The sequence below is a fragment of the Hylobates moloch genome, unplaced genomic scaffold (assembly GCF_009828535.3).
Source record: "Hylobates moloch isolate HMO894 unplaced genomic scaffold, HMol_V3 SCAFFOLD_1, whole genome shotgun sequence".
Lineage (NCBI taxonomy): Eukaryota > Metazoa > Chordata > Mammalia > Primates > Hylobatidae > Hylobates > Hylobates moloch.
Window position 1 is genome coordinate 52,567,955 of NW_026652276.1, and position 23,434 is coordinate 52,591,388.

Consider the following 23,434-nt stretch of genomic DNA (forward strand, 5'->3'; position numbering starts at 1 on the left):
AAAGTAACAAAAAACATTCATTTTTCTTTATTTTAAAGTTCCTCTCAAAAGACTTACATTTTTTTTAACATACTTCAGAGATAGAAGTCTCCCTCTTATACATGCTTTCTTCACTGCTTTCTCTGGTCAATGTTTTAAAAATATTTACTCAGATATTTGAAGGGCCCACTCTGTTACAGGAATTATGTTAGGTATTGAGGATAGTTTGTAAACAAGAAAAACCAACTCCCTTCCCTTTGGTGCCTACATTCCAGTTTAAAACAAAATCTAAAATGTCTATTACTTGGAACAAAATAAATTGCCATGCCATAAATGCTCCTGACTTCAAGTCAGGAGACATAATGGCAATTTCTAAGGAGTCATGAGTTCAGAAATGCCACAAATTTTAGCATTCATTGGTGGATCTTTCTTGCAGCAGTTACTACTGTGGAGTCTAGTGATGATTTTGTTTCCCTTATTCTATAATTATTTATTAGAATCTTTTATAAAGAAGATTTGTCCCTTCTTCATTTACTTATTAAATCACTTATACCTGGGCTTATGGATATTTCATTCTTTGGGTTATAATCCATTATCATGATTTGTTGCTCAAATTGTCCTCCAGCTTTGACCATTAGGAGCTCTTACAAGCTGACTGCTGTGTCCCTTTGATCTGCCCCCATCCTTTTTCTAGGTTTATGGTGTTATTGTCTGTTGAATTATAAAGATCCTAAGGGTCATAATATCTCCTTCACTAATACCTATGTGAATTAGCTTATAGAGCTATATGAGGCTAAGTTAGAGAAGCCCTTAGACACCATGTAATTCAACCCCCTGCCTTAACTTTTTTTTTTTTTTTTTTTTTTGAGATGGCTGGAGCTGGGTTTTTTCTGTCGCCCAGGCTGGAGCGCAGTGGCGTGATCCCGGCTCACTGCAACTTCTGCCTCCTGTGTTCAAGCGATTCTCCTGCCTCAGCGTCATGCCCAGCTAATTTTGTATTTTTAGTAGAGATGGGATTTCACCATGTTGGTCAGGCTGGTCTCAAACTCCTGACCTCAAGTGATCTGCCCGCCTCAGCCTCATGTTGGTCAGGCTGGGATTACAGGCATGAGCCAACATGCCAGGCCCCCTACCTTAGCTTGAATCTTCATTAATTACCACCCTTCCATTTAGTTCTGTTTTAATAATAATATTAATAGAAGAGGACTGATAAGACAGTATATTTTATTTTTGTAATGGAATTTACAATTTGTATATTGAGTCAAAAATCTAATCTTTATATAACTCTTCAACTATTTAAAGATAACTTTTAAATTGGTGTCAACAGCATGGAATAAATACTACTAGAGCCTTCACCATTTTCCATATGATATGGTTTCAGATTTCTCCCACTATCCTAGTAATTCTGCTCTAAGTTCCAGTTTATTACTTATTATATAGCACAAGAGTTAAATACAAGAGGTGATCAGATATGCTGTGAATGAAAGAGTACCACTTCCCCTGTTCTGGATGCTTTTTTTTAATGCTGCCTAATACCACTTTAGTTTTTTGTTTTGACAACCACATATCACTGATTCACTTTATGTCACTAAAACCTTAAATCTTCAATATGTAGTGCTGTTAAATTATGGCTTACCCTTCACATATGAAATTGATTTATTAAACCAAACTCTTAAGACATTTTTCCTATAGAACTCCATCTTGTTAGATTTTAGTTCATTGATTCATCTTGTCTAGCTAAAGCTGAATCTTGATTTTCATGCAGTATATTTCTCCTGTGTCTTCTATATTATATATGTCATCAGTAAGTATCACCAAAAATAGCGTCATTCTAGTCATGAAGAACACAAATGGAGCAACCCAGTGTCAACCAGTGCAATTTAATAGTCTTTCTAACAAGATAGACAGAAAAGAGTAATTCCCAAAACAATAACATGGATAGTACATGTTGATGTGAGAAATGTGAACAAGTTCAGTACTAAAAAGACATGTCTAGGTAAAATACCCTAAAAGGAGGTTTGGAGTAGGGCAGGGAAGGGGAAGGTAAGTAGAATAGCAGAGATAAACTCTCCTTTATTGTGTCAAAAAGAAAAGAATGAGATGTATCACATTTTTATTTTACTGCCTAATTTCAGTTCCAGGTAAAAATGATCCAGTGGTTTAGCAAGTAGTTTGTTATGTTGGGTTTAAAAATTTTCATATAGCTACAAATGAATGCATGAGAATTATAAACATCAAAGTCAGAATCCTGAATGTATCAAGTATATAGGACACAGGGCTTCAACTGTATTGGATGATTTTATCTCAAGTTGAATGTTGGCCTCACAGAAGTTGTTTATAGTATTTAATTTTTTCAAAATCTGAAATATTTCATAATTAGAAAAATAGTAAAAAAAATTTGGGTTTTCAGTGTAGTACTGTAATTTATTTCATTTCTTGACTAATTATTCAAGCCCTTGATAAACAATGGTTATGGAATGACTTACTTGTAGCTCTCAAGTTCTAAATAATGTTAAGTTTAGCAGATAAGGTAGTTTATCACAGTGTCCGTTCACTCAGACTGCATAAGTATGTGTTGATAAAATAATCTTAAATACAAGAACTTTAGTAAAGAAATAAGCCACTTCATTAACATTGTAAAATAGTTTTAAGATACAAAGTATGAAAGGAATTTTACAGTGTATAAATTTTCTGACTTTCCAATTAGCAATTATAAATTTTTATTGACAATCTTATTTTGAAAACCCCCGAGTTTTCATATATTCTGCATTTATGCTGACCATTTTACCAACGTGATAAAACATGCATTATTTTCTCCATTTTATAATTTTTATAGGGGCAACAGAGAAGCCAGATGATTTTTTAGTTATTGCCGGTGAAAATACAGAGATCCTTTGAAACATTTGTCTCTCCTAGAATTCTCATCAAACCATATGCTTCTAACACAGCACTTAACAGTCATGGGGAGTATGTGGGAACGACAGAGACTGACCCTCTCCCTTCCCTGCCAAAACCACACATAGACCCACACACTTGAAAAATAAGGAAATAAGATCATCTGAGTATGGAGACTCGTCAAAAATTAAAATTATATCCAGCAATTCCACTTCTGGGTATATACCCAAAAGAAGTGAAAGCAGGAACTTGGACAGATAATTTGTACATCTATGTTGACAGCAGCATTATTCACAATAGCCAGAAGGTGGAAGCAATCCAAGTGTCCATCAAGGGATGAATGGTTAAAAGAAATGTGACATATACACACAATGGAATATTATTCAGCCTTAAAAAGGAGGAAAATTCTGATACATACTACATCCTGGATGAATCTTGAAGACATTACGATATGTTACAATAAGTCAGTCACAAAATGACATACTGTGTTATCCCACTTTTATAAACTCCTAGAGTAATCAAATTCAAAGTGGAATGGTGGTCGCCAGGGGCTGGAAGGCAGAAGGAATGGGAGCTTACTGGTTCTTGTTTTTGTTTTGCCTTTTTTGAGATGGGAGTCTCCGTCTGTTGCCTAGGCTGGAGTGCAGTGGCACAATCCCAGCTCACTGCAACGTCTGCCTAACCAGGTTCATGTGATTCTCATGCCTCAGCCTCCCGTGTAGCTGGGGTTACAGGCATTCATCACCCCACCCAGCTAATTTTTGTATTTTTAGTAGAGACGGCCATCATGTTGGCCAGGCTGGTCTTGAACTCCTGACTCCAGGTAATCCGCCCACCTCAGCCTCCCAAAGTGCTGGGATTAGAGGCACGAGCCACTGTGCCTGGCTGGGAGCTTATTATTTAATGGGTACAGAATTTCAGTTTGAGAAGATGAAAAGGTTCTGGAGCTAGGTGGTAGACATGGTTGCATAGCAATGTGAATGTACTTAGTTCCTTTGAACTTAAAAATGGTTAAAATGGTAAATTTTGTTATGTAAATTCTACCACAATAAAGTTCAGAAAAGTTAATTTGTAAAATAAGCATAATGGCTCAGCAAACAAAACTCAAAATATCTTCCAAAGACCTGATTGACAGTATTACCACTAATGAAAGAACGTTCCACATCAAGAGATACTGGTCAGCAAAGAAAATTTAAGAGGAGAAAGGATGGGCTGGGCGTGGTGGCTTACCCCTGTAATCCCAGCACTTTGGGAGGCCGAGGCAGGTGGATCACGAGGTCAAGAGATGGAGACCATCCTGGCCAACATGGTGAAACCCCGTCTCTACTAAAAATACAAAAATTAGCTGGGCGTGGTGGCGTGCACCTGTAGTCCCAGCTACTCGGGAGGCTGGGGCAGGAGAATCACTTGAACCTGGAGGCAGAGGTTGCAGTGAGCCAACCTCACGCCATTGCAATCCAGCCTGGCAACAGAGCAAGACTTCGTCTCAAAAAAAAAAAAATGGAGAAAGGAAAATGGCAATGTATTTTTAGCACTAGCCAACTCAAAGAATGTAAGACAATGTGACTCAAGTGAAAAGGGCTGTATCAGGCTTGAAATATTAGCCATTAAAAGCACCACACTCATTTCTATTGTTTCTATTGTTACCAAGCTATCTTCTGATTATAATTTGGATTTAGCCTTCATTGTAATTTGGTCAATATAAGGAAGATAAGGACCAGCAGACTCAACTATCCTAGCTCCCCCATAATTGTGTTTCTCATAAATAATACATTAGTATTAATGGCTTTTACACAGCATTTTATTAGCAGTTTGTGGTGAGTAACTCAGTACTCCCGAGTCCAGTCACTTCCAGACCTGATAAACCAATTTCAAGCCTATAAAAGAATCAGATATAGAAACTCAAGTAATCACACTATGGGCCTGCCAGGCTGGCATACATCTGTGGCACGCCAACGTGGCTTTTCCCAAGCAATACCCCTCTGAATGCAGTTTCCATTCACATTTCCATAATTGTGTATTGCATTTTGTCTTCTGCCTATAGACTCAGATTCTTGAGAACAGAGAATGGACATTATCTGTATCCTTAATAAAGTTCCTAGCATAAAGGAAATAACCCAATAAATATGTAATAAATGAAAATAAAACCTAACCTAGTAGGACATGATTAGGAAATAAATATTGAAAAATAGGATTTGGGCCAGGCGTGGTGGCTCATGCCTGTAATCCCAGCACTTTGGGAAGCTGAGGCAGGTGGATCACAAGGTCAAGAGTTCGAAACCAGCTTGGCCAACATAGTGAAATGTCATCTCTACTAAAAATACAAAAATTCGCTTGGCGTGGTGGCAGGCATCTGTAATCCCAGCTACTCAGAAGGCTGAGGCAGGAGAATCACTTGAACCCCAGAGGTGGAGGTTGCAGTGAGCTGAGATGGCACCACTGCACTCCAGCCTGGCGACAGAGTGAGACTCCATCTAAAAAAAAAAAGAAAAAAGAAAGATTCTTATATGTATTAATATATAATATGTATTAATAATACAATTTTCCTCTGAAGGCTACAAATGGAAAGCTAGACACAATATCTGAGACAAAATAAGCATATCTAGATTCAGCTGGAACTCTCGATTTATGTTGAACTTACATAGGCCATATTTTTTGAGAATGCCCATGAGTGGCATTCTAACTGTATCTGCATAAAAGTACAGGCAGGCCTCAGAGAGCATACCTGCCTTTCCCCCAATAACCCTCTCCTGTGTTACAATAAAGAACATAGAAAATGTACACCTTTGCTAAATACATGGGACTTGTATAAGTGCCACTTCACATATATTCGGTCAAGGGAAAGATAAAATTCCATACTAATGTGCCCTAGAGTTCTTCTGTTTCACAGTACAGCATTCGGACTCAACACTGGCCAAGAGTGCCTAGATGAGGAATCTACCAATGATAGCACACACAATAGGATCTTGCTTGTCTTGACAGCACAGAAGAGCATTGGGATATACCTGCTGAACATAATTGGAATTGTAAGAAAAATAATACCTGATGTGAAAGGTTTTATGTTCAAACTGGATTCCAGTGTATAACAGAAATAACCCCTGACCCCTCTAACAGTATGACTAATTTTTCTTAACCTTTAGGTTTTAATTTTTCTTTTTTTCCTTTTTTAGGCCAACAGTGCACCCTAGAGGAAATGTGAGTTATTTTCTCTTCTAGCAGTTAAGAAAACAGACTCCAGTGCCAGATGGCCTGACTTCTAATCCTAGCTTTGCTTTTCCTAGTTGTGTGACCTCCAAAGCACCCAAACTCTGTGGCCCAGTTGCCTGTAAAATGAGGACAGAAACTACTTCATGGGAGTTTGAAAGAATAATCTACAGCAGGTGCCTGGTACATAGTGCCACTTTATCATTGTTACACATAAATGAACTTTTTGAAAAACATAAGTTCCAACTAAAAAACCTCAACCATGTTCTGGTAATTATTTACTTATTTATCTGTATCCACCTCTAGACTGTACTCTGTGGCTTCCCAACATGTTGTTATGGGATTTACTCATCTTTTATACCCAGAGCTTCACAACGTGCAAAGTGCAGGTATATATGCCAGCCCTGTACAACAGTGGATTCTAAGGTCCTTGCTTAGTAAAATCTTAAATACTAGCAGGGGAAAAGACTGACTCTTGGAATAAATCTGTCCAAACAATGTTCAAAACAAAGTTCACAAACCAATAAAAGAAAAGAAAAAGCAGGTGAAAGACCTTGAAAACATACCATGCTGAATTTCGTGTACATAGTAAGGAAGGACAATATAATGCATTATGAAAATAGGATTTTTTAAGGCAACTGAATATTTACCACAGCCCTTTTTTTTTTTTTTTGAGACAGAGTCTCGCTCTGTAGCTCAGGCTGGAGTGCAGTGGCGCGATCTCGGCTCACTGCTACCTCTGCCTCCCGGGTCCCAGTTCAAGCAGTTCTCCTGCCTCAGTCTCCCGAGTTTTTTTTTTTTTTTTTTTTTTAATTGTAAAAATAAGCCAGCCCCTTTCTTCCTAGTGAAGTGGGAGAAACGGTTTACACTGTCAGACCAGAAACACTTCCGTTCTCTGGTAACCCTGCTAGGGGGCGCCGCTAGATTCCATCCTATTTCTCCGATGAAAGTATCAGGTACCTCACCCCTACGTTTAGATTTGGTGACAGGTCCCTTAAAAATGAATGACGAATAATCTACCCCATACTTTTTTCACAGTAGCAACCGAATTCCAGCCAAGGGCAAAAAAAAATTTCTTTTTAATGTACCTTAGTGTTTGGAACTTGATGTTGTGTAGTCAGACAAACCTGTAGTCGGCCTCCGCTGGATCAGTCACTAGCTGTGTAATTTTACAGAACTCTCATCACCTGCAAATCTGGGGGGAAATGCAGGCGCGCACAGAGAGCGTTTTGGGCAAAGAGGGCCTTTAAGCTTTTCTTCACTAAGCGTGCCGCTCTCTAGCGAAACAGCAGCCAGCTCTGGAAGGGACCTTGCACAGTTCCGATGACATCACTTCCGGGCGCCAGGTTCGGGCTTTCTCCTGCAGCAATAAGGGCAGTCGACAGTCTTTACTAGGGAAAGGAGACAAGTGCTAGCTACTGCCGCCCAAGAGGAAGGTGGGTGAAATTGCTCACTCTTCACCCCACTGACGCTTTTGCGCACCTGGAAAAGCGGTTCCAGTTTGCGCCCGTCGCCGCCTTAGAGCCCACAGACCAGCGCTACCCAAGTCACGTGGGTTCCCGTTGCAGCTTTCTTGGCCCTAAAGGGTAGTGCTTCGCACAATCCTCCTTGTCCAGATTTTGTTAATGCAAATCTAATTCCTCTAGGTTGTGTCTGTCTGGGCTGCACTGCCCGCAACTGCCCTCTGCAAATAGGTCGCACATCTCTAATCCCTGGGATGCCCTGTGTCCCTTTAGTGTGGTGTAGAAAGGCCCTGCTTTAACACCCAGAAAGTTTTAGAACGGATGATTTGGGGGCGTAAAATTAGGTGCTTCGCAGTGTGAAAATACTAGTGTGCTTTAGTGATGGGCTGCTATTATTTTTGGGGAAAAGGATTTGGGAAGATCCTTTTTATGACAAAACCTGGAGCAAAAAGTGGAGATTTTATTCCAAAGATTGTAATTAAGGATAAAATAGGTGTTAGGTTGCAGTTGGCGTGTGTGTGTTTATGTTAACTCTTGTTTTTGAACCAAACGATCCAGTTTTATTTTGAAAGATGTTTTTAGGAAATGGAATACATTAACAGTATTTTTATCTGTTCCATCTGCCTTTGTTGTTTGATTCTTTTTAGAAAATCCACATTTTATCTTAATTTTAGCTGTCAAAAAATAAATAGCACTTTTCAGAGGACTCTATCAATTATTGTACTTTATATTAGCTATCTTAATAATTAGTCTTTTGGTAGGAACAGCATGCAAGTAATAATAATACTAAAAAATTTTATATCTGACCCCTGTTTTCCCCCTTGGAGAACATTATATTCATTCATAATATTATTTATATTCACATGTTGCTATAGCCTTTACAAACTTTTGGTGACTTTTACAAACTTTCCTGTAATTCTATAAAACTGTATATTGAAAAATAAGCTGGCTAATGTCAGTTGCAAATAATAAGTTGTTTCTGTAATTCTTTTTCAGGAATTATCTATAGAGTAAGTATGCTAATCTTGACTAAGACTGCAGGAGTTTTTTTTAAACCATCAAAAAGGAAAGTTTATGAATTTTTAAGAAGTTTTAATTTTCATCCTGGAACACTATTTCTTCATAAAATAGTATTGGGAATTGAAACCAGTTGTGATGATACAGCAGCTGCTGTGGTGGATGAAACTGGAAATGTGTTGGGAGAAGCAATACATTCCCAAACTGAAGTTCATTTAAAGTAAGTAGACATTATCTTAGTCATTTCCAGTTTTTTGGAAAAAGTAAAATCATTCTTTTGTATTTGTCATATATAAAAGTTTTCAGGAGCTACTGTCTTATTCCTTTTTGCAAACAGTTTTAATAACTGCTATAGAAAACCTTAAACACTTCATCCTGGCTTTTAAGGGTCTTCACAATAAGGTCCCAACCTTAACTAATCCTGTTGCCAAAAGAAACTGAGCTCATTCCCAGCTTCAGTATTTATTGATGATTTTCCTTCAGTAATGCATTCCTTCTTTTCTCCACTTCTATGTTTCATGGTCTCAGCTGAAGTCCTAGGAAAACTGTTAGTCATTGAAAAATAAATTCCTATTCATATTTATACATATAACTTGTATTAGTACTTAAATAATAATACACTGTTGTATTAAAGCATAGAATGGTGCAAGGATTATAAACTGATGTTTGTAGAGGACTACCAGGCAGGTTACCTAAATAAATGGACAAGATAAAAAGTGGAAAATGTCTGGAGGAGGTCACTACCCAGCTCTAGCCAGTTGTCATGTGGGAATGCAGGACCTGCGTTCTTAGATTATTATAATTTTCAAGAGAAAATGGAAATCCAGATTTTTTTTTTTTTTTTTTTTTTTGTGAGAGAGAGTCTCACTCTGTCACCAGGCTGGAGTGCAGTGGCATGATCTCGGCTCACTGCAATCTCCGCCTCTTGAGTTCAAACGATTCCCCTGTCTCAGCCTCCCAAGTAGCTGGGACTACCTGCACGCACCACCACGCCCAGCTAATTTTTTGTATTTTAGTAGAGACAGGGTTTCACCATGTTGGCCAGGATGGTCTCGATCTCCTGACCTCGTGATCCACCTACCTCGGCCTCCCAAAGTGCAGGGATTACAGGCATGAGCCACCGTGCCCGGCTGGAAATCCAGACTGTTAATGTCGTATTTGTACATTTTTTAAATTAGTAGCTAATTTAAAATATATTAAAATACTCTACAGATGAGTATGCCTTTAAGCTATCAATTTACAACATCTGAATAGTGAAAAAGCCTGGTATTTTGGAATCACAGTCCTGTATTTGAATCCTGAATTAAGCACTTGGTATTGGCTCTGTAACTGTAGGCAAGTTCCATATCCTCTCTGATTCTGTTTCCACATCAGTAAAGTAGGAAAATTGGCTGGGCACTGTGGCTCACACCTGTAATCCCATCACTTTGGGAGGCCAAGGCGGGTGGACCACGAAGTCACGAGATTGAGACCATCCTGGCTAACATGGTAAAACCCCGTCTCTACTAAAAATACACAAAAAATTAGCCAGGCGTGGTGGTGCGCGCCTGTAGTAGCAGCTAATTGGGAGGCTGAGGCAGGAGAATGGCGTGAACCTGGGAGGCAGAGCTTGCAGTGAGCAGAGATCACGCCATTGGACTCCAGCCTGGGCAACAGAGTGAAAGTCCGTCTCAAAAAAAAAAAAAAAAAGGAAAATTAACATCTGCCTCATAGAATTACGGGAGGGTGGCATTAGAAATAATGTATGTAAAGAGGCAGATTAAGCCTCAAACAATAACTGTGTGAAACGGACTGTGTTGGATATTAGTAAGGCACTGTGAAGTACTGCAAAGTCCTTCGTTTAAGGAAGCTTAACTTGATTATGGAGACATGATGTCTAGACCTACAAGGAGAATTAATAGTGCAAGGCAGCATAAGGTAAAACAAGTGGTGCAGACAGTAACTATTATTACCGTGCCTCAGCTTCACAGTCCTTTCAGTTTTTCCTGAGTGCACTGAACTTTTGAACATGTAAAAGTTAATGGCACAGAAAGGACGACCCTGAACACTTTATCTAAATTAGATACTCCCATCCTATTTATTCTGTATCATCATACCCTGCATATTTTCTTTGTAATACTTTCACAATTTATACATTTGCTTGTGTATGTATAATCTCTCTCAGTAGAGTCTAAGTGCCATGGTGACAGGGGCATGTCTATATTAATCACTATGCTATGCCTAGTGCCTAACACAATGTTTGACACATCACAGGTGTTCAGTGGCCTTTCGTTAGGCCTTCAGTGAATGGAAATGGAAATTATATTATAACCTGGCTGTGTTAGTTCGTTCTTGCACTGCTATAAAGAAATACCTGAAACTGGGTAATTTATAAAGAAAAGAGGTTTAATTGGTTCACGTTTCCACAGGCTATGTAGGAAGCATGGCAGCATCTGCTTCTGGGGAGGCCCCAGGGAGCTTTTACTCATGGCGGAAGGCAAAGTGGGAGTAGGCGTCTTACATGGCAGGAGCAGAATTGGGGGGGGGTGAGATGGAGTTTTTTTTTTTCTTTTGAGATGGAGTTTTGCTCTTGTTGCCCAGGCCAGAGTGCAATGGTGCAATCTTGGCTCACCGCAACCTCCGCCTCCTGGGTTCAAGCGATTCTCCCCCCTCAGCCTCCAGAGTAGCTGGGATTATAGGCACGCGCCACTATGCCCGGCTAATTTTGTATTTTTAGTAGAGACAGGGTTTCTCCATGTTGGTCAGGCTGGTCTCGAACTCCCGACCTCAAGTGATCCGCCCACCTTGGCCTCCCAAAGTGCTGGGATTACAGGCATGAACCACCGCGCCCGGCCCACACTTTTAAACAACCAGATCTCATGAGAACTCATTGACTATCGCAACACAGTACCAAGGGGAAAATATGCCCCCATGATGTAGTCAGCTCCCACCAGGCCCCATCTCCAACATTGGGAATTACCATTCTACATGATATTTCGGCAGGGACACAGATCCAAACCATATCACTAAGTGAGCATTGTCAGCAAAGGCAAAGAAGTGAGAAAGTACTAGACATTCAGTTTAGCTAGAGCATAGGTCACTTGAGGAGACTACTGGGCAAATAGGCTTCAGTGATACCATCCACCTGACTCATCTCAGCATTTTTTGTATACCTATAGCTGCCAGGCAATACTTAGCGCATTTGGGGTACAAATATAAATGAGACATATGACCCTTGCCTTTGAACAGCTCACCATATAAGTGGGTTAGATTGTAGGCTTATATTCTGGTTCAGCCATTTTCTACATTTGATACTGTGCAGTTTTTTTGTGCCTCAGTTTCCTTATCTGTAAAATGATAATAATGACCACTAACTCAAATTAGTGTTGTGAATATTAAGTGTGAATTCCTTTGAAGCTTTTAGGGCATTCTTGATGAATAGCAAAGGCTGAATACAAGCTAGCTATTAGTAACAATAGTAGTTCTACTACTACTATCAGTAAAAATGAAGAAGACAGCAGATCATTGTGAAACAGCATGGAAAATGCAATAATAGAGGATTACTTGGCAGGAGGAGTCCCTTCTTCCAAGCCAGAAACCTGAAGGACATCCTTGACTTCTCCCTCACCATTCCACATCCAAATCAGTCATCCATTCATAGTAAATCCATCTCCCAAATATTTTTTGCAACTTTCCTCTCCCTTCTCACTGATTGAGTTCAATCCCTTATTGTCTTTTGCACAGACTCTTGGCTATAGCTTCAAGCCTCAATGGTTTCCCTGCCTCTTTATTAGCTTTGTTCCCTAATCCACACTCCATACTGTCTACAAATCATAGACAAAAATACATTATTATTAATTCTTTGAGAATAAAGCCATGTTCTTATTTGGCCCTAGTGTTTAGCATAATCCCTGGAAGATAAAATACACAGAAAAGGCATAGAAAGGAAAGGAGGGAGGCAAGACAGAGAAGGAAGAAATGAGTGGCAGGGAGAGAACTTGGATTTGATGTCTCCCAAATTTCATGAAACTAAAGGTTTTGAGTAGGGGAATAACAGTGGTAGCATGTGCTTTAGAGTATTCTCTGGCAGCAATATAGGATGGGCTCTAAGGATCAAAGGACGTAGTTAGGAAAGTACAATTAGAAGACTGTTGAACAGACTGAGATGAGGGCTTTTGAGACTTGGCAGTGGGAGTGGTGATAATCTTACAGCGGAGAGTGAGGGAGAGAAAGGAAGTAAAGATGAACTTTGAAACCCAAGGGTTATTTGATGCCACTAACAAAGATGAGAAATATAAGAGAAAAAGTAGCTTTGAAGAATTAAGGAAAATTAATTACAATGTGGATGTGTTGAAATCAGATCATTTCATTTATATCCCCCTCATTGCCTGAAACAATATTTTAATTACTCAGCAAATATTCATTGAATGCACTTACTGAGGATTTTCATTTCTACACATAGAACTAGTAGATCTTGCAACATCAAGTATTTGAAGATGATTTTTTTTGAAACTAGCAGTGCGTTTTGCAGACTCTATTTTATTGCTCTAGTTCTCATATTGTAAATCAATCACATGGTAGCAAATTTGTTGCTAGCAAATTTGTCTCTTAGTTCTTTACACTTGACATTTGGAGTGGCCATCCACCATCCTACATGGACCAAAAATCCAAATTACCGACTCTGAGCACCAGATTCCCAAACTGTATTTCAGAATTGCAAGCTATCTGCTGTCCTGCTGTGACCTCAAGTGGAATGTGTGTTAAAATAAACTCATCTTCTTTATAAAACTGTCTTCATGTTTCTCTTTTAGAATTTCTTTTCTCCCAGTCATTCCAGCTGAATAGCTGAACAAACTTTGATGCCTTAGTCCCCCTGTCCCCTTATATTCAGTTAGTTATTATAGTTCTTAAGGTTCTCTGTCCCTTTCTTTCCATTCCCACAATCACCCAGTTTAAGATATAATCGTTTTACACAAATACTTTTGCAGTAATCTCTCTTAAAATCTTCTGTCAGCAAGGAAATTAATTTTCCTTAAATACAACTTTTTCCTGTCCTTCCCATGCTCAAAACTTGTGTGGAATGCTTTGCAAGATTATTTTGGTGATTTCATTTGTCAACAAACAAATCCATGGGAGTTTGTTGTGCATAAATTGAAAAAATCAGAAACATTATCCCCTTAATTACTGCTTACTGAGTTTTAACTGTAGTGTGCTATGTTAGAAGGCACACAATTAGAAAATACTTGACTTACTCAGCTATATAATGATTAACCTGAAGACACGCCTTTAGCTGTAATATATTATCATTTTTCTTCATTTTTACAATCTTAAAACCACAAAAAGCTGTCTTTCTTTCTTTCAGAACAGGTGGGATTGTTCCTCCAGTAGCTCAACAGCTTCACAGAGAAAATATTCAACGAATAGTACAAGAAGCTCTTTCTGCCAGTAGAATCTCTCCAAGTGACCTCTCAGCAATTGCAACTACCATAAAACCAGGCCTTGCTTTAAGCCTGGGAGTGGGCTTATCATTTAGCTTACAGCTGGTAGGACAGTTAAAAAAGCCATTCATTCCCATTCATCATATGGAGGCTCATGCACTTACTGTTAGGTTGACCAATAAAGTAGAATTTCCTTTTTTAGTTCTTTTGATTTCTGGAGGTCACTGTCTGTTGGCATTAGTTCAAGGAGTTTCAGATTTTCTGCTTCTTGGAAAGTCTTTGGACATAGCACCAGGTGACATGCTTGACAAGGTAATTAAGAATTAATTTCTCCATTCTTTTTTGTTATGTTGTCCATTTCAACTAAGTAGCAATAGATGTGCTACCACCATTCACCTAAATATTTCTGAATGATATCTTAGTAAACTGAAAAAAATTCACATATGGTAAGAAAAAATACAAAGAGTAGTACACAATTTTATAATTCTTAGCCTTTCTTAATAAAATGGTAAGAGGTTCATATCTGTACATAAAGGCTGAAATAGTTTGCAGATACAGTTATGTATTTTGTCAAATAATATATGTGAAAGAACGTGCTTTGTAAACTAACATACTGCAAAAAAGGTAAAATAAGAGAATATATCTAGATTAACATAAGGACATTAAAGATGCAATGCACAGAATTAAATCACACAATTACTGACACCACAGACAGGTAGGGTCCCCCCCCCACCCCCCTTTGTTTTAGAATACTACAGAGGCTACTGCCATATATAGGAAAACAAACAAACAAAAAACACTGCTTCCCACAGTGAAATAATAGGAAGTATAGGACAAGTTCTTATTATTGACATTCATCATTAAGCAGTTATTGTCAACTTCCAGCCTATTTTCCAACCCCAATAGAAGAGCAGACATAGACAGGGGCAGTGATTGGCCTCTTATTGTTCGGCTCATCATAAGGAGCAGGGTTGTCTGCTTACCTGAATATCAGCTACAGTGTATATTTGCCAAAGTATAGCATGTTTTATTCATTCAGGGGTTTTTTGTTTTGTTAGTAATTTTCAATTTATTTCCTTTGCATCTTTTCATTTCAAAGTATTTTTTATGACTCTAAAAAATATGTTTCTTTGATAGGTGGCAAGAAGACTTTCTTTAATAAAACATCCGGAGTGCTCCACCATGAGTGGTGGGAAAGCCATAGAACATTTGGCCAAACAAGGAAATAGATTTTGTTTTGACATCAAACCTCCCTTGCATCGTGCTAAAAATTGTGATTTTTCTTTTACTGGACTTCAACACATTACTGATAAAATAATAATGAAAAAAGAAAAAGAGGAAGGTATATTTCTAATTAGTAAAGTTGAACAGATAAATATTCCTGGATTGTGCCTAAAAATAGCTGCTCATTTCTGCAGGTATTGAGAAGGGGCAAATCCTGTCTTCAGCTGCAGACATTGCTGCCACAGTACAGCACACAATCGCATGTCATCTTGTGAAAAGAACACATCGGGCTATTCTGTTTTGTAAGCAGAGAGACTTGTTACCTCAAAATAATGCAGTACTGGTAAGTTTTATCTCATTTTATAATAATAGTTACACTTTGCAATATTTTACTTTTTTCCCAAGACCTTGACCTTGTGTTTAGGATGAACAGATCTTTATGCCCTATGCTAGCCCTGACAGTATGAAATTATGCAGGGTAGGAAAGACTAACAGCCATTTCTTGTACTAGTTTGGCAGCTTTATGGGACAGCTGTATAGCTTCTATGGCACATAAGTCTAATTTTGCATCTTGTTGTTGGATTTAAAAGAGGGCTTACAATAAAGAAAGTAAATGCAGTAACTGCTATCACTATTTTTAGAAAAATAGGTGGATTTCTTCATCCTTTGATGAAATCCCTTTGTTTGTTTTTTTAATAAGCCAGTCAAATTTAGCAGTGGGAGGTGGTATACCAACTTTCGTGACACTAATGTTGATAAAATTCTGATAATCCACTATATTGTACCAGCCAAAATCCCTTTAATTGTGCTTAAAAGCCTTGATAAACATCCTGTTTAACTGTATCTTAAACTTTATTCATTTAAAAATTGTAAACTAAAGTGGGAAAATGTTTAAATGGTAGTAATTCATAGATGGAATTTTACATGGATATCAAAGAATAATTTTTTCAGAGTTATGTAGTAAAATGCACAAAATATTTAATAAAAATTTCAGGGTCTAAAATAGTAGTGTACTATGATTGTAATTATATTAAATAAATATTTAGATGAAAGGTTGGAAGAAAATATACAAAAATGCTAGTAATGTTTGTATGCTATTAGAATTGTTAGTAATTTTTTTTCCAAATTTTTATTATATAGATATATCATTTGCCCATTACCCATCTCAAAATGGGATAGTTTATTATTGTTTAATGCTGATATTTTTCTCCAGGTTTAATTAGCAGCTTGGTTCATATCCATATATGATAGTTATTTTGGTTTTCTCAATTCCTTCAGGTTGCATCTGGTGGTGTTGCAAGTAACTTCTATATCCGCAGAGCTCTGGAAATTTTAACAAACGCAACACAGTGCACTTTGTTGTGTCCTCCTCCCAGACTATGCACTGATAATGGCATTATGATTGCATGGTAAGCCACAGGATATATGTGCTTCACTCATAACTATGTAAATATTAATTGCCATTTTATCATACTAAGCCTTCTTCCTTCAGATCTTGGAGCTATTGATTTTATTTTAATGATTCTTATTTAGGAATGGTATTGAAAGACTACGTGCTGGCTTGGGCATTTTGCATGACATAGAAGGCATCCGCTATGAACCAAAGTATGTGGTATCATTCATGATCTTTATGCAAGTTACATTACCTAAGACAAAGCCTGGAATTTGCCTTTATATATGAGGTTTTCATTGACATTCTGGTGGTACTTGAAGGAAAGTTACATAAATTTCTTTCATGAACCTAGTTAAGGTTGATACCGTATGAGAAATATTTTTGCTACAGTATCAAATTATAAAAATCTTGACAAGTTTAGGTGAGTTAGAAACAGGTCATGAGTAAGGGTGATGGATTCCCTCTTTTGGAACTAGAATGTAAACTATGTCCATGGCCTGGACTTTTGCAATGTCAAGAACATCTCAGAACCAGCAAGTATGCTGGGAAATTTAAGGAAAACATGCAGAAAGCATTCAGGTGTGAGAGTGGGTTGTGATTATGCTCTTACACAGGCAGTTGAGAATTGGCCAAAAGATAGCTGTTTCCTGCAAGCCTTATTTCCTCTCCCAAATCAAAGTTCCAGTGAATAGCACAGTTTTTTATTTTACTTTTTTTCTTTTTGTTTTTGTAGAGTCTTACTGTGTCACCCAGGCTAGAGTGCAGTGGCGCATTCACTGCAACCTCTGCTTCCCACATGCAAGTGATTGTCATGCCTCAGCCTCCTGAGTAGCTGGAATTACAGGTTCACACAGCTGTGCCCAGCTAATTTTTTGTATTTTTAGTTTTTGGGTTTTGCCACATTGGCCAGGCTGGTCTCGAACTCCAGGCCTCAAGTGATCCACCCACTTCAGCCTCCCAAAATGCTGGGATGACAGGTGTGAGCCACCACACCTGGCTGGTTTTTCAAATTACTATCAAATTCTGTTTTAAGTTAATTCTGGAATAGTAAAAGATAATTATTTTCATAATCTAACATAATTATATTTTGAACACTGTTTCATCTGATTTTTTAAAACTTGTCAGCATTGGCCAGGCACAGTGGCTCATGCCTGTAATCCCAGCACTTTGGGAGGCTGAGGCGGGCAGATCACCTGAGGTTAGGAGTTCAAGACCAGCTTGGCCAACATGTTGAAACCCCATCTCTACTGAAAATATAAAAATTAGCCAGGCGTAGTGGCAGGCGCCTGTAATCGCAGCTACTTGGGAGGCTGAGGCAGGAGAATTGCCTGAATCCTCGAGGCGGAGGTTGCAGTAAGCCAAGATCACGCCACTGCACTCCAGCCGGGGTGACAGAGTGAGACTCCATCTCAAAAAAAAAAAAAAAAAAAAAAACTTGTCAGCATTATATTCCGTAACTTGACAGTTGTGCTATATATGAATTACATGTATGCTGATAATGAATGAACTGAATTGAGTTAGTAGTACCGGATGGCATCCCTTTGATACCTTGTCTCAGATAGAGTATATCCTCTGATCCAGTTATGCCCCCTTGTGGCAGTGTTGAGGCTGGAGATGATGGCTTTTTCCAGGTTGGGATTCAGTCAAAGCAAAGCCTTATCTTGGACAACATAGTAGAAAAGCAGAAATCTGAAGCAAAAATTAGTTACTGAGGAGGAACAGAAAAAGACAGTAGGAACTAAGACCTCTTTGGCTAGTAATGGCAAAGGATGGTAGAAAGGGGCAAGGCAGCTTTTGAAACTTCAGAGAAGAACCTATAGAAACCTAGGACATTTCTAAAATGTGAATGGATACAGGTTTGACTTTAGCTGTGTGGCAAAAATGTTTTTACCTTTTTAGCTTTGTAGAGAATTATAAGATATTTTTCATTATTTTTATATTTCATTTTACGTTTTTAACTTATTTACAGTATTTGAGAACAGTAAAACTGTTTCTCTCAAAAACATCTCAAAATTTAGATTTCTTATTAATGAGACTAGCTTTCATTATCCTGACTTGAGGTCCCAATATATTTGTAAGTATTTAAGAATCATCACCACATATGATGAATTAAATATTAGATATTTATACTGTCAGAATTTTAAGCAAATAGTCTGCAGAACTAGTGATGGATCATGAAACAAATAAATAATACAATTTGTCTGCTTATGATGTAGATGTCCTTTTGGAGTAGACATATCAAAAGAAGTTGGAGAAGCTTCCATAAAAGTACCACAATTAAAAATGGAGATATGATTTCTGCTGTTCAAAAAAGTCCCTAAAGGTAGTATTAAGGTTAAAATTAAGTTTTTACTGTTTTGTGTATCAAATTGTAGAAGATATATAATGTTAATTATTCATCAAGACTTTCTTTTTTTTTTATATTTGATGTTTTACCTGCTCTTCTGAGATACTATAATGTGTTAAAGTCTTACAAGGGAAGATAGTTTTGTTTCTCTTTCTTTTAATTATTAAAAACCAAAATAAAACATCTTTTGAGAAAGGAATGTATTGATGTTAGCAGGTAGAAAGAAAAGCTTTGAAAGAAGCACAGTAATTTTGCTGAATTCTGGCCCTGTATCATACAGGCCTAGGACTTTCCCCCACTTCCTCAAATCAGGATAGGAGAAGCTATTTTTTAACTCCTACTGAAACAAGAACCTGATTTTATAATGAGAGAGCAGTTTTATTTTTTTATCATTATTATTTTTTGGAGATAATCTCCCTCTGTCACCCAGGCTGGAGTGCAGTGGCATGATCTCAGCTTACTGCATGCAACCTCTACCTTCTGGGTTCAAGCGATTCTCCTGCTTCAGCCTCCTGAGTAGCTGGGACTACAGGAGCCCACCACCACGTCTGGCTAATTTTTTGTTTTTTCAGTAGAGACGGGGTTTCACCATGTTGCCCAGGGTGGTCTTGAACTCCTGAGCTCAGGCAATCTGCCTGCCTTGGCGTCCCAACATGCTAGGATTACAGATGTGCGCAAGAGAGCGATTTTAGATCAGTCACGTCAAAGCAGACATTTTCCAAATCAAGACAAAAGCTGACTTTCTCTAACATAATATGTTATTAATTTGAAGAGTTCATTATTAGGTATCATCTCTGGAGTAAATAGGATGTCTATGCATTTTTAAAAATCCATATAATTTGAGGTTTTACAATTTTAACATGTAAGTAATCCCTCAAGTATGTATTGTACGCTTTAGTTGTCCACATACTTTCACATCAGTTATTTGAGAAATTGTATATAATCAGATGGAAATAAATGAGGGAGTTTTTTTTGGATTTTTTTTTAATCCAAACTTTGTACTGCAAATACCATAAGCTTATCACTGTCTGCCTTGATTAAAGTAACTAAATGTACAATTCTTTGAATATAACTCTCTATGTCTGGAGGCCTTTCTCATACATAATTTTTTATTTCTATTTTTATAGACAGCATCTTGCTATGTTGCCCAGGCTGGAGTAGAACTCCTAGGCTCATGTAATCCTCCAACTTCAGCCTCCAGGGCCTGACTTTTCACACATCATTAAAAAAAAACAAAAAAACAAAAAATGTGGAGTAATAAAAATAATCTTTTTTTTTTTTTTTTAAGACAGAGTCTCGCTCTGTTGTCCAGACTGAAGTGCAATAGCTCGATCTCGGCTCACTGCAACCTCCGTCTACCAGGTTCAAGCAATTTTCCTGCCTCAGCCTCCCTAGTAGCTGGGACTACAGGCAAGCACCACCATGCCCAGCTCATTTTTTATATTTTTAGTAGAGATGGGGTTTCACCATGCTGGCCAGGCTGGTCTCGAACTCCTGACCATGTGATCCACCCGCCTTGGCCTCCCAAAGTGCTGGGATTACAGGTGTGAGCCACCATGCCCAGCCAATAAAAATAATCTTTATGGGGGAGATTTATAGAAGAAGTAGTATAAATTTTAGGAGTGGTAGGATGGTCTGGCTATGCCAAGATACTCAGGAAATATCTGGAATTGAATGCAAAGAAACTCTGATGACCTGAAAATAGCCCTAAAATATAGTCTTGAGCCTACCTGAAAACAGTTTCAGAGCTCAAAAGTTGCTCTCTAAAGGCCTTTTAAAATATCTGCAGAAGCTTAATATTTCCATTGTTACGAATTCTTATCCTTAATGGTGCTGGATAACACAATTCATCACTTGAATATGTATCCCCTTCTAGTATAAAATAGGCCATTTCCCTCCGCATTTCCTATATTTCAGTCAATCCACCAGAAAGTTGTGACTCAGCACCATTAAGATAATTTAGAATTAAATATGAAGATTAAAGAGGTCTCTTATTTTTCAGTGGTTAAGAACACAAGCTTTGCATGGTAGCTCATCCTAATGCTTTGGGAGGCCAAGGGAGGAGGATCACTTGAGGCCAGGAATTCGGGACCAGCCTGGGCAACACAGCAGAGACCTCAGCCTCCTGAGTAGCTAGGGCTACAGGCCTATACCACCACAATCAGCATAACAGAGACCGAGGACCTGTAGCCCTAGCCACTCAGGAGGCTGAGGTGGGATGATTGCTTTGAACCCAGGAGTTATAGGCTACAGTGAGCTATGATTGCACTATTGCCCTCCAGCCTAGGTAACAGAGCAAGACCCTGTCTCAAACAGACAAATAAATAAATAATAATTCATTCACCCACTCACTCACCCACTGACTTTGGACTCTGGCACATAGAAAGCCCTAAGTACATATCGGGGAAAATAACTGCTAATTAATATATACTTTCAATGCTTAATGCAGCCCAGGTAGAGAATGGATTATAGCAAGACCCTCAGACTGTATAGAGGCAATTCAGCAAGTGAATGGAGAAAAGGGGAGCTTTAAAGTACACAGTGAAGCCAGGCACAGTGGCTCACACTTGTAATCCCAGCACTTTGGGAGGCCAAGGCAGGCGGATCACCTGACGTCAGGAGTTAGAGACCAGCCTGGCCAACATGGTGAAACCTCGTCTCTATTAAAAATACAAACATTACCCAGGCGTGGTGGCAGTTGCCTGTGATCGCAGCTACTCAAGAGGCTGAGGCAGGAGAATTGCGTGAACCCAGGAGACAGAGTGAGCCGAGATCTTGCCACTGCACTCCAGCCTGGGTGACAGAGCGAGACTCTATCTCGAATAAATAAATAAATAAGTAAGTAAGTAAAATAAAGTACACAGTGAAGCCAGGTGTTTGTATCATATCTATCTGCAGCTATAAAATAGGAGAAGCAGATATTGCTATTTGAGCAAAGACATCATATGGTTCTAATCCACAAAGACTGTTACCCTTTCCAGTTGCAAACCAAAGACACTCTATAAATATGGAGAATGAGCAACACTGTTAGCCACAAAAGCCATACTCATGTACTTGATGGGCAATGATTTCAGATTTTATTTTTAAATAAAACTTTTTTTCCCTTTAAAAAAATTTTTGTTTTCTTTTTAAATTTTTCTTTTCTGCTTCATCCACTGACTCAGACTTTTCTTTTTTTTTTTTTTTTTTTGAGACAGGGTCTCACTCTCTGACCTCAGCTGAAGTACAGTAGCCAGATCACAACTCACTGCAACCCTGACTTCCTGAACTCAAGCAATCCTCCTGCCTTAGCCTCTTGAATAGCCGGGACTACAGGTGTGCATGTCCATGCCCAGCCAACTTTATTTCTATTTTTTGTAGAGACAGGCTCTTGCCATGTTGCCCGGGCTGGTCCTGAACTGCTGAATTCAAGTGATCCTCCCACCTTGGCCTCCAGAAGTGCTGGGATTACAGGTGTGAGCCACCATGCCTAGCCAAAATGTTTCTTAAGGTATACATTTTGGGTCTTAGAAGACTTATACATTTGTAATATTTATTACTAAATATCTCAAAGTATTACAATAAATGTTACCATGTGGGCTACTTTGATCAGGCTTCTTGCACACCAATTTAAAAATGTTAACTCTTTATATATACACTAGTTATACCACTCATGTCAGTTGATAAATTTTAAGGTTTAAGTGCAGGCCTTCTTTTACAGAAATCCTAATTTTTTGAAACCATAACTCTGACCTGATACTAAATTCCCATAGACATGCTAAGGAAAATCTGCTTAGTATCGAGATCAAGAACTTCCATTCAAAAAGATTATTCAGTTAATGTTATTTGCATATTACCATTATTAAAAATAAAAAAATTTTTAAAAGATGGCTCAGGAATCCTTTCATACTAAAATGTTTTATTAGCCTTCTGCAGGCTCTGGGTTGGCTTTCTGGACATGTTTCCCAAGTTGGTTTAAACACACTGTTCTTGGTCTTGATACATTTGTGATATCTGATGTAATTGTAGATGAAAAAGAAAAAATATTATGGGCATCCTTGGTCTTTTTTGTTGCTTTGAAGAGTCCCATGAAGTTAGTTACAGGAGGTAATAAAGTCAAAGAATCTTTTGGTTGAATTTTAGGTTTTAATTTTCTTCGGTGCTCCTTCCCTAAAAATTAGCCACAATTAAATGTCTCTCCTGAGAGCCCTAGGTGTAGTCTCATTACTTCTAGTTCTATGTAGTTCTATTTTCTTTACATAACTAAAACATACTAAGAGAACAGATCAGTACTTCCAGACATTTAGATGTCAGAGGCCAAAAATTTGTGGGGACCACTATATGGTTTGCTAGCTTGTTATGTCAAGTTAGTACCAATAAAAGAACAAATACTATTTTAAATATCATTATGTAAAATAAAGAATATTTTAACACTAAAAAAAGTGTAAAAGGCATTATCTCAAAATGATGGACTTGACATTGAATGAAATTAATTTTATCAGAAACGTGCTACCTT

At 38.1% G+C, this 23,434-nt stretch overlaps 2 protein-coding genes across 8 annotated transcripts in view; one reads left to right on the forward strand and one right to left on the reverse strand.

Annotated features, from left to right (window-relative positions):
• The first annotated feature begins 4,368 nt into the window (after positions 1 to 4,368).
• Positions 4,369 to 22,831, forward strand: OSGEPL1 (O-sialoglycoprotein endopeptidase like 1). Of its 4 annotated transcripts, none has more exons than XM_032755167.2 (11): positions 4,369 to 5,900; positions 6,045 to 6,069; positions 6,156 to 6,467; positions 8,538 to 8,778; positions 13,900 to 14,287; positions 15,113 to 15,317; positions 15,394 to 15,542; positions 16,478 to 16,608; positions 16,733 to 16,804; positions 18,809 to 18,915; positions 22,133 to 22,831. In XM_032755167.2, exons 3-10 carry the CDS (start codon positions 6,416 to 6,418, stop codon positions 18,885 to 18,887), a joined length of 1,317 nt encoding a protein of 438 aa, XP_032611058.1. In that variant the 5' UTR covers positions 4,369 to 5,900; positions 6,045 to 6,069; positions 6,156 to 6,415; the 3' UTR covers positions 18,888 to 18,915; positions 22,133 to 22,831. The 4 variants fall into 4 exon arrangements, with proteins under 4 accessions (XP_032611058.1, XP_058296272.1, XP_032611057.1 ...); XM_058440289.1 differs by having other exon boundaries at positions 22,300 to 22,831; XM_032755166.2 differs by having other exon boundaries at positions 22,137 to 22,828.
• ANKAR (ankyrin and armadillo repeat containing) overlaps positions 17,990 to 23,434 on the reverse strand; it is a 75,810-nt gene continuing 70,365 nt past the window's right edge. For 2 of the 4 annotated variants that reach the window (XM_032755153.2, XM_058440262.1), the window contains exon 23: positions 22,818 to 23,088. In XM_032755153.2, the coding sequence (XP_032611044.1) occupies positions 22,841 to 23,088 (248 nt within the window). In that variant the 3' untranslated portion in view covers positions 22,818 to 22,840. Of the gene's footprint in view, positions 18,282 to 22,817; positions 23,089 to 23,434 lie in introns of those variants that run through there. The other 2 variants (XM_058440268.1, XM_058440270.1) reach the window with 2 other exon arrangements.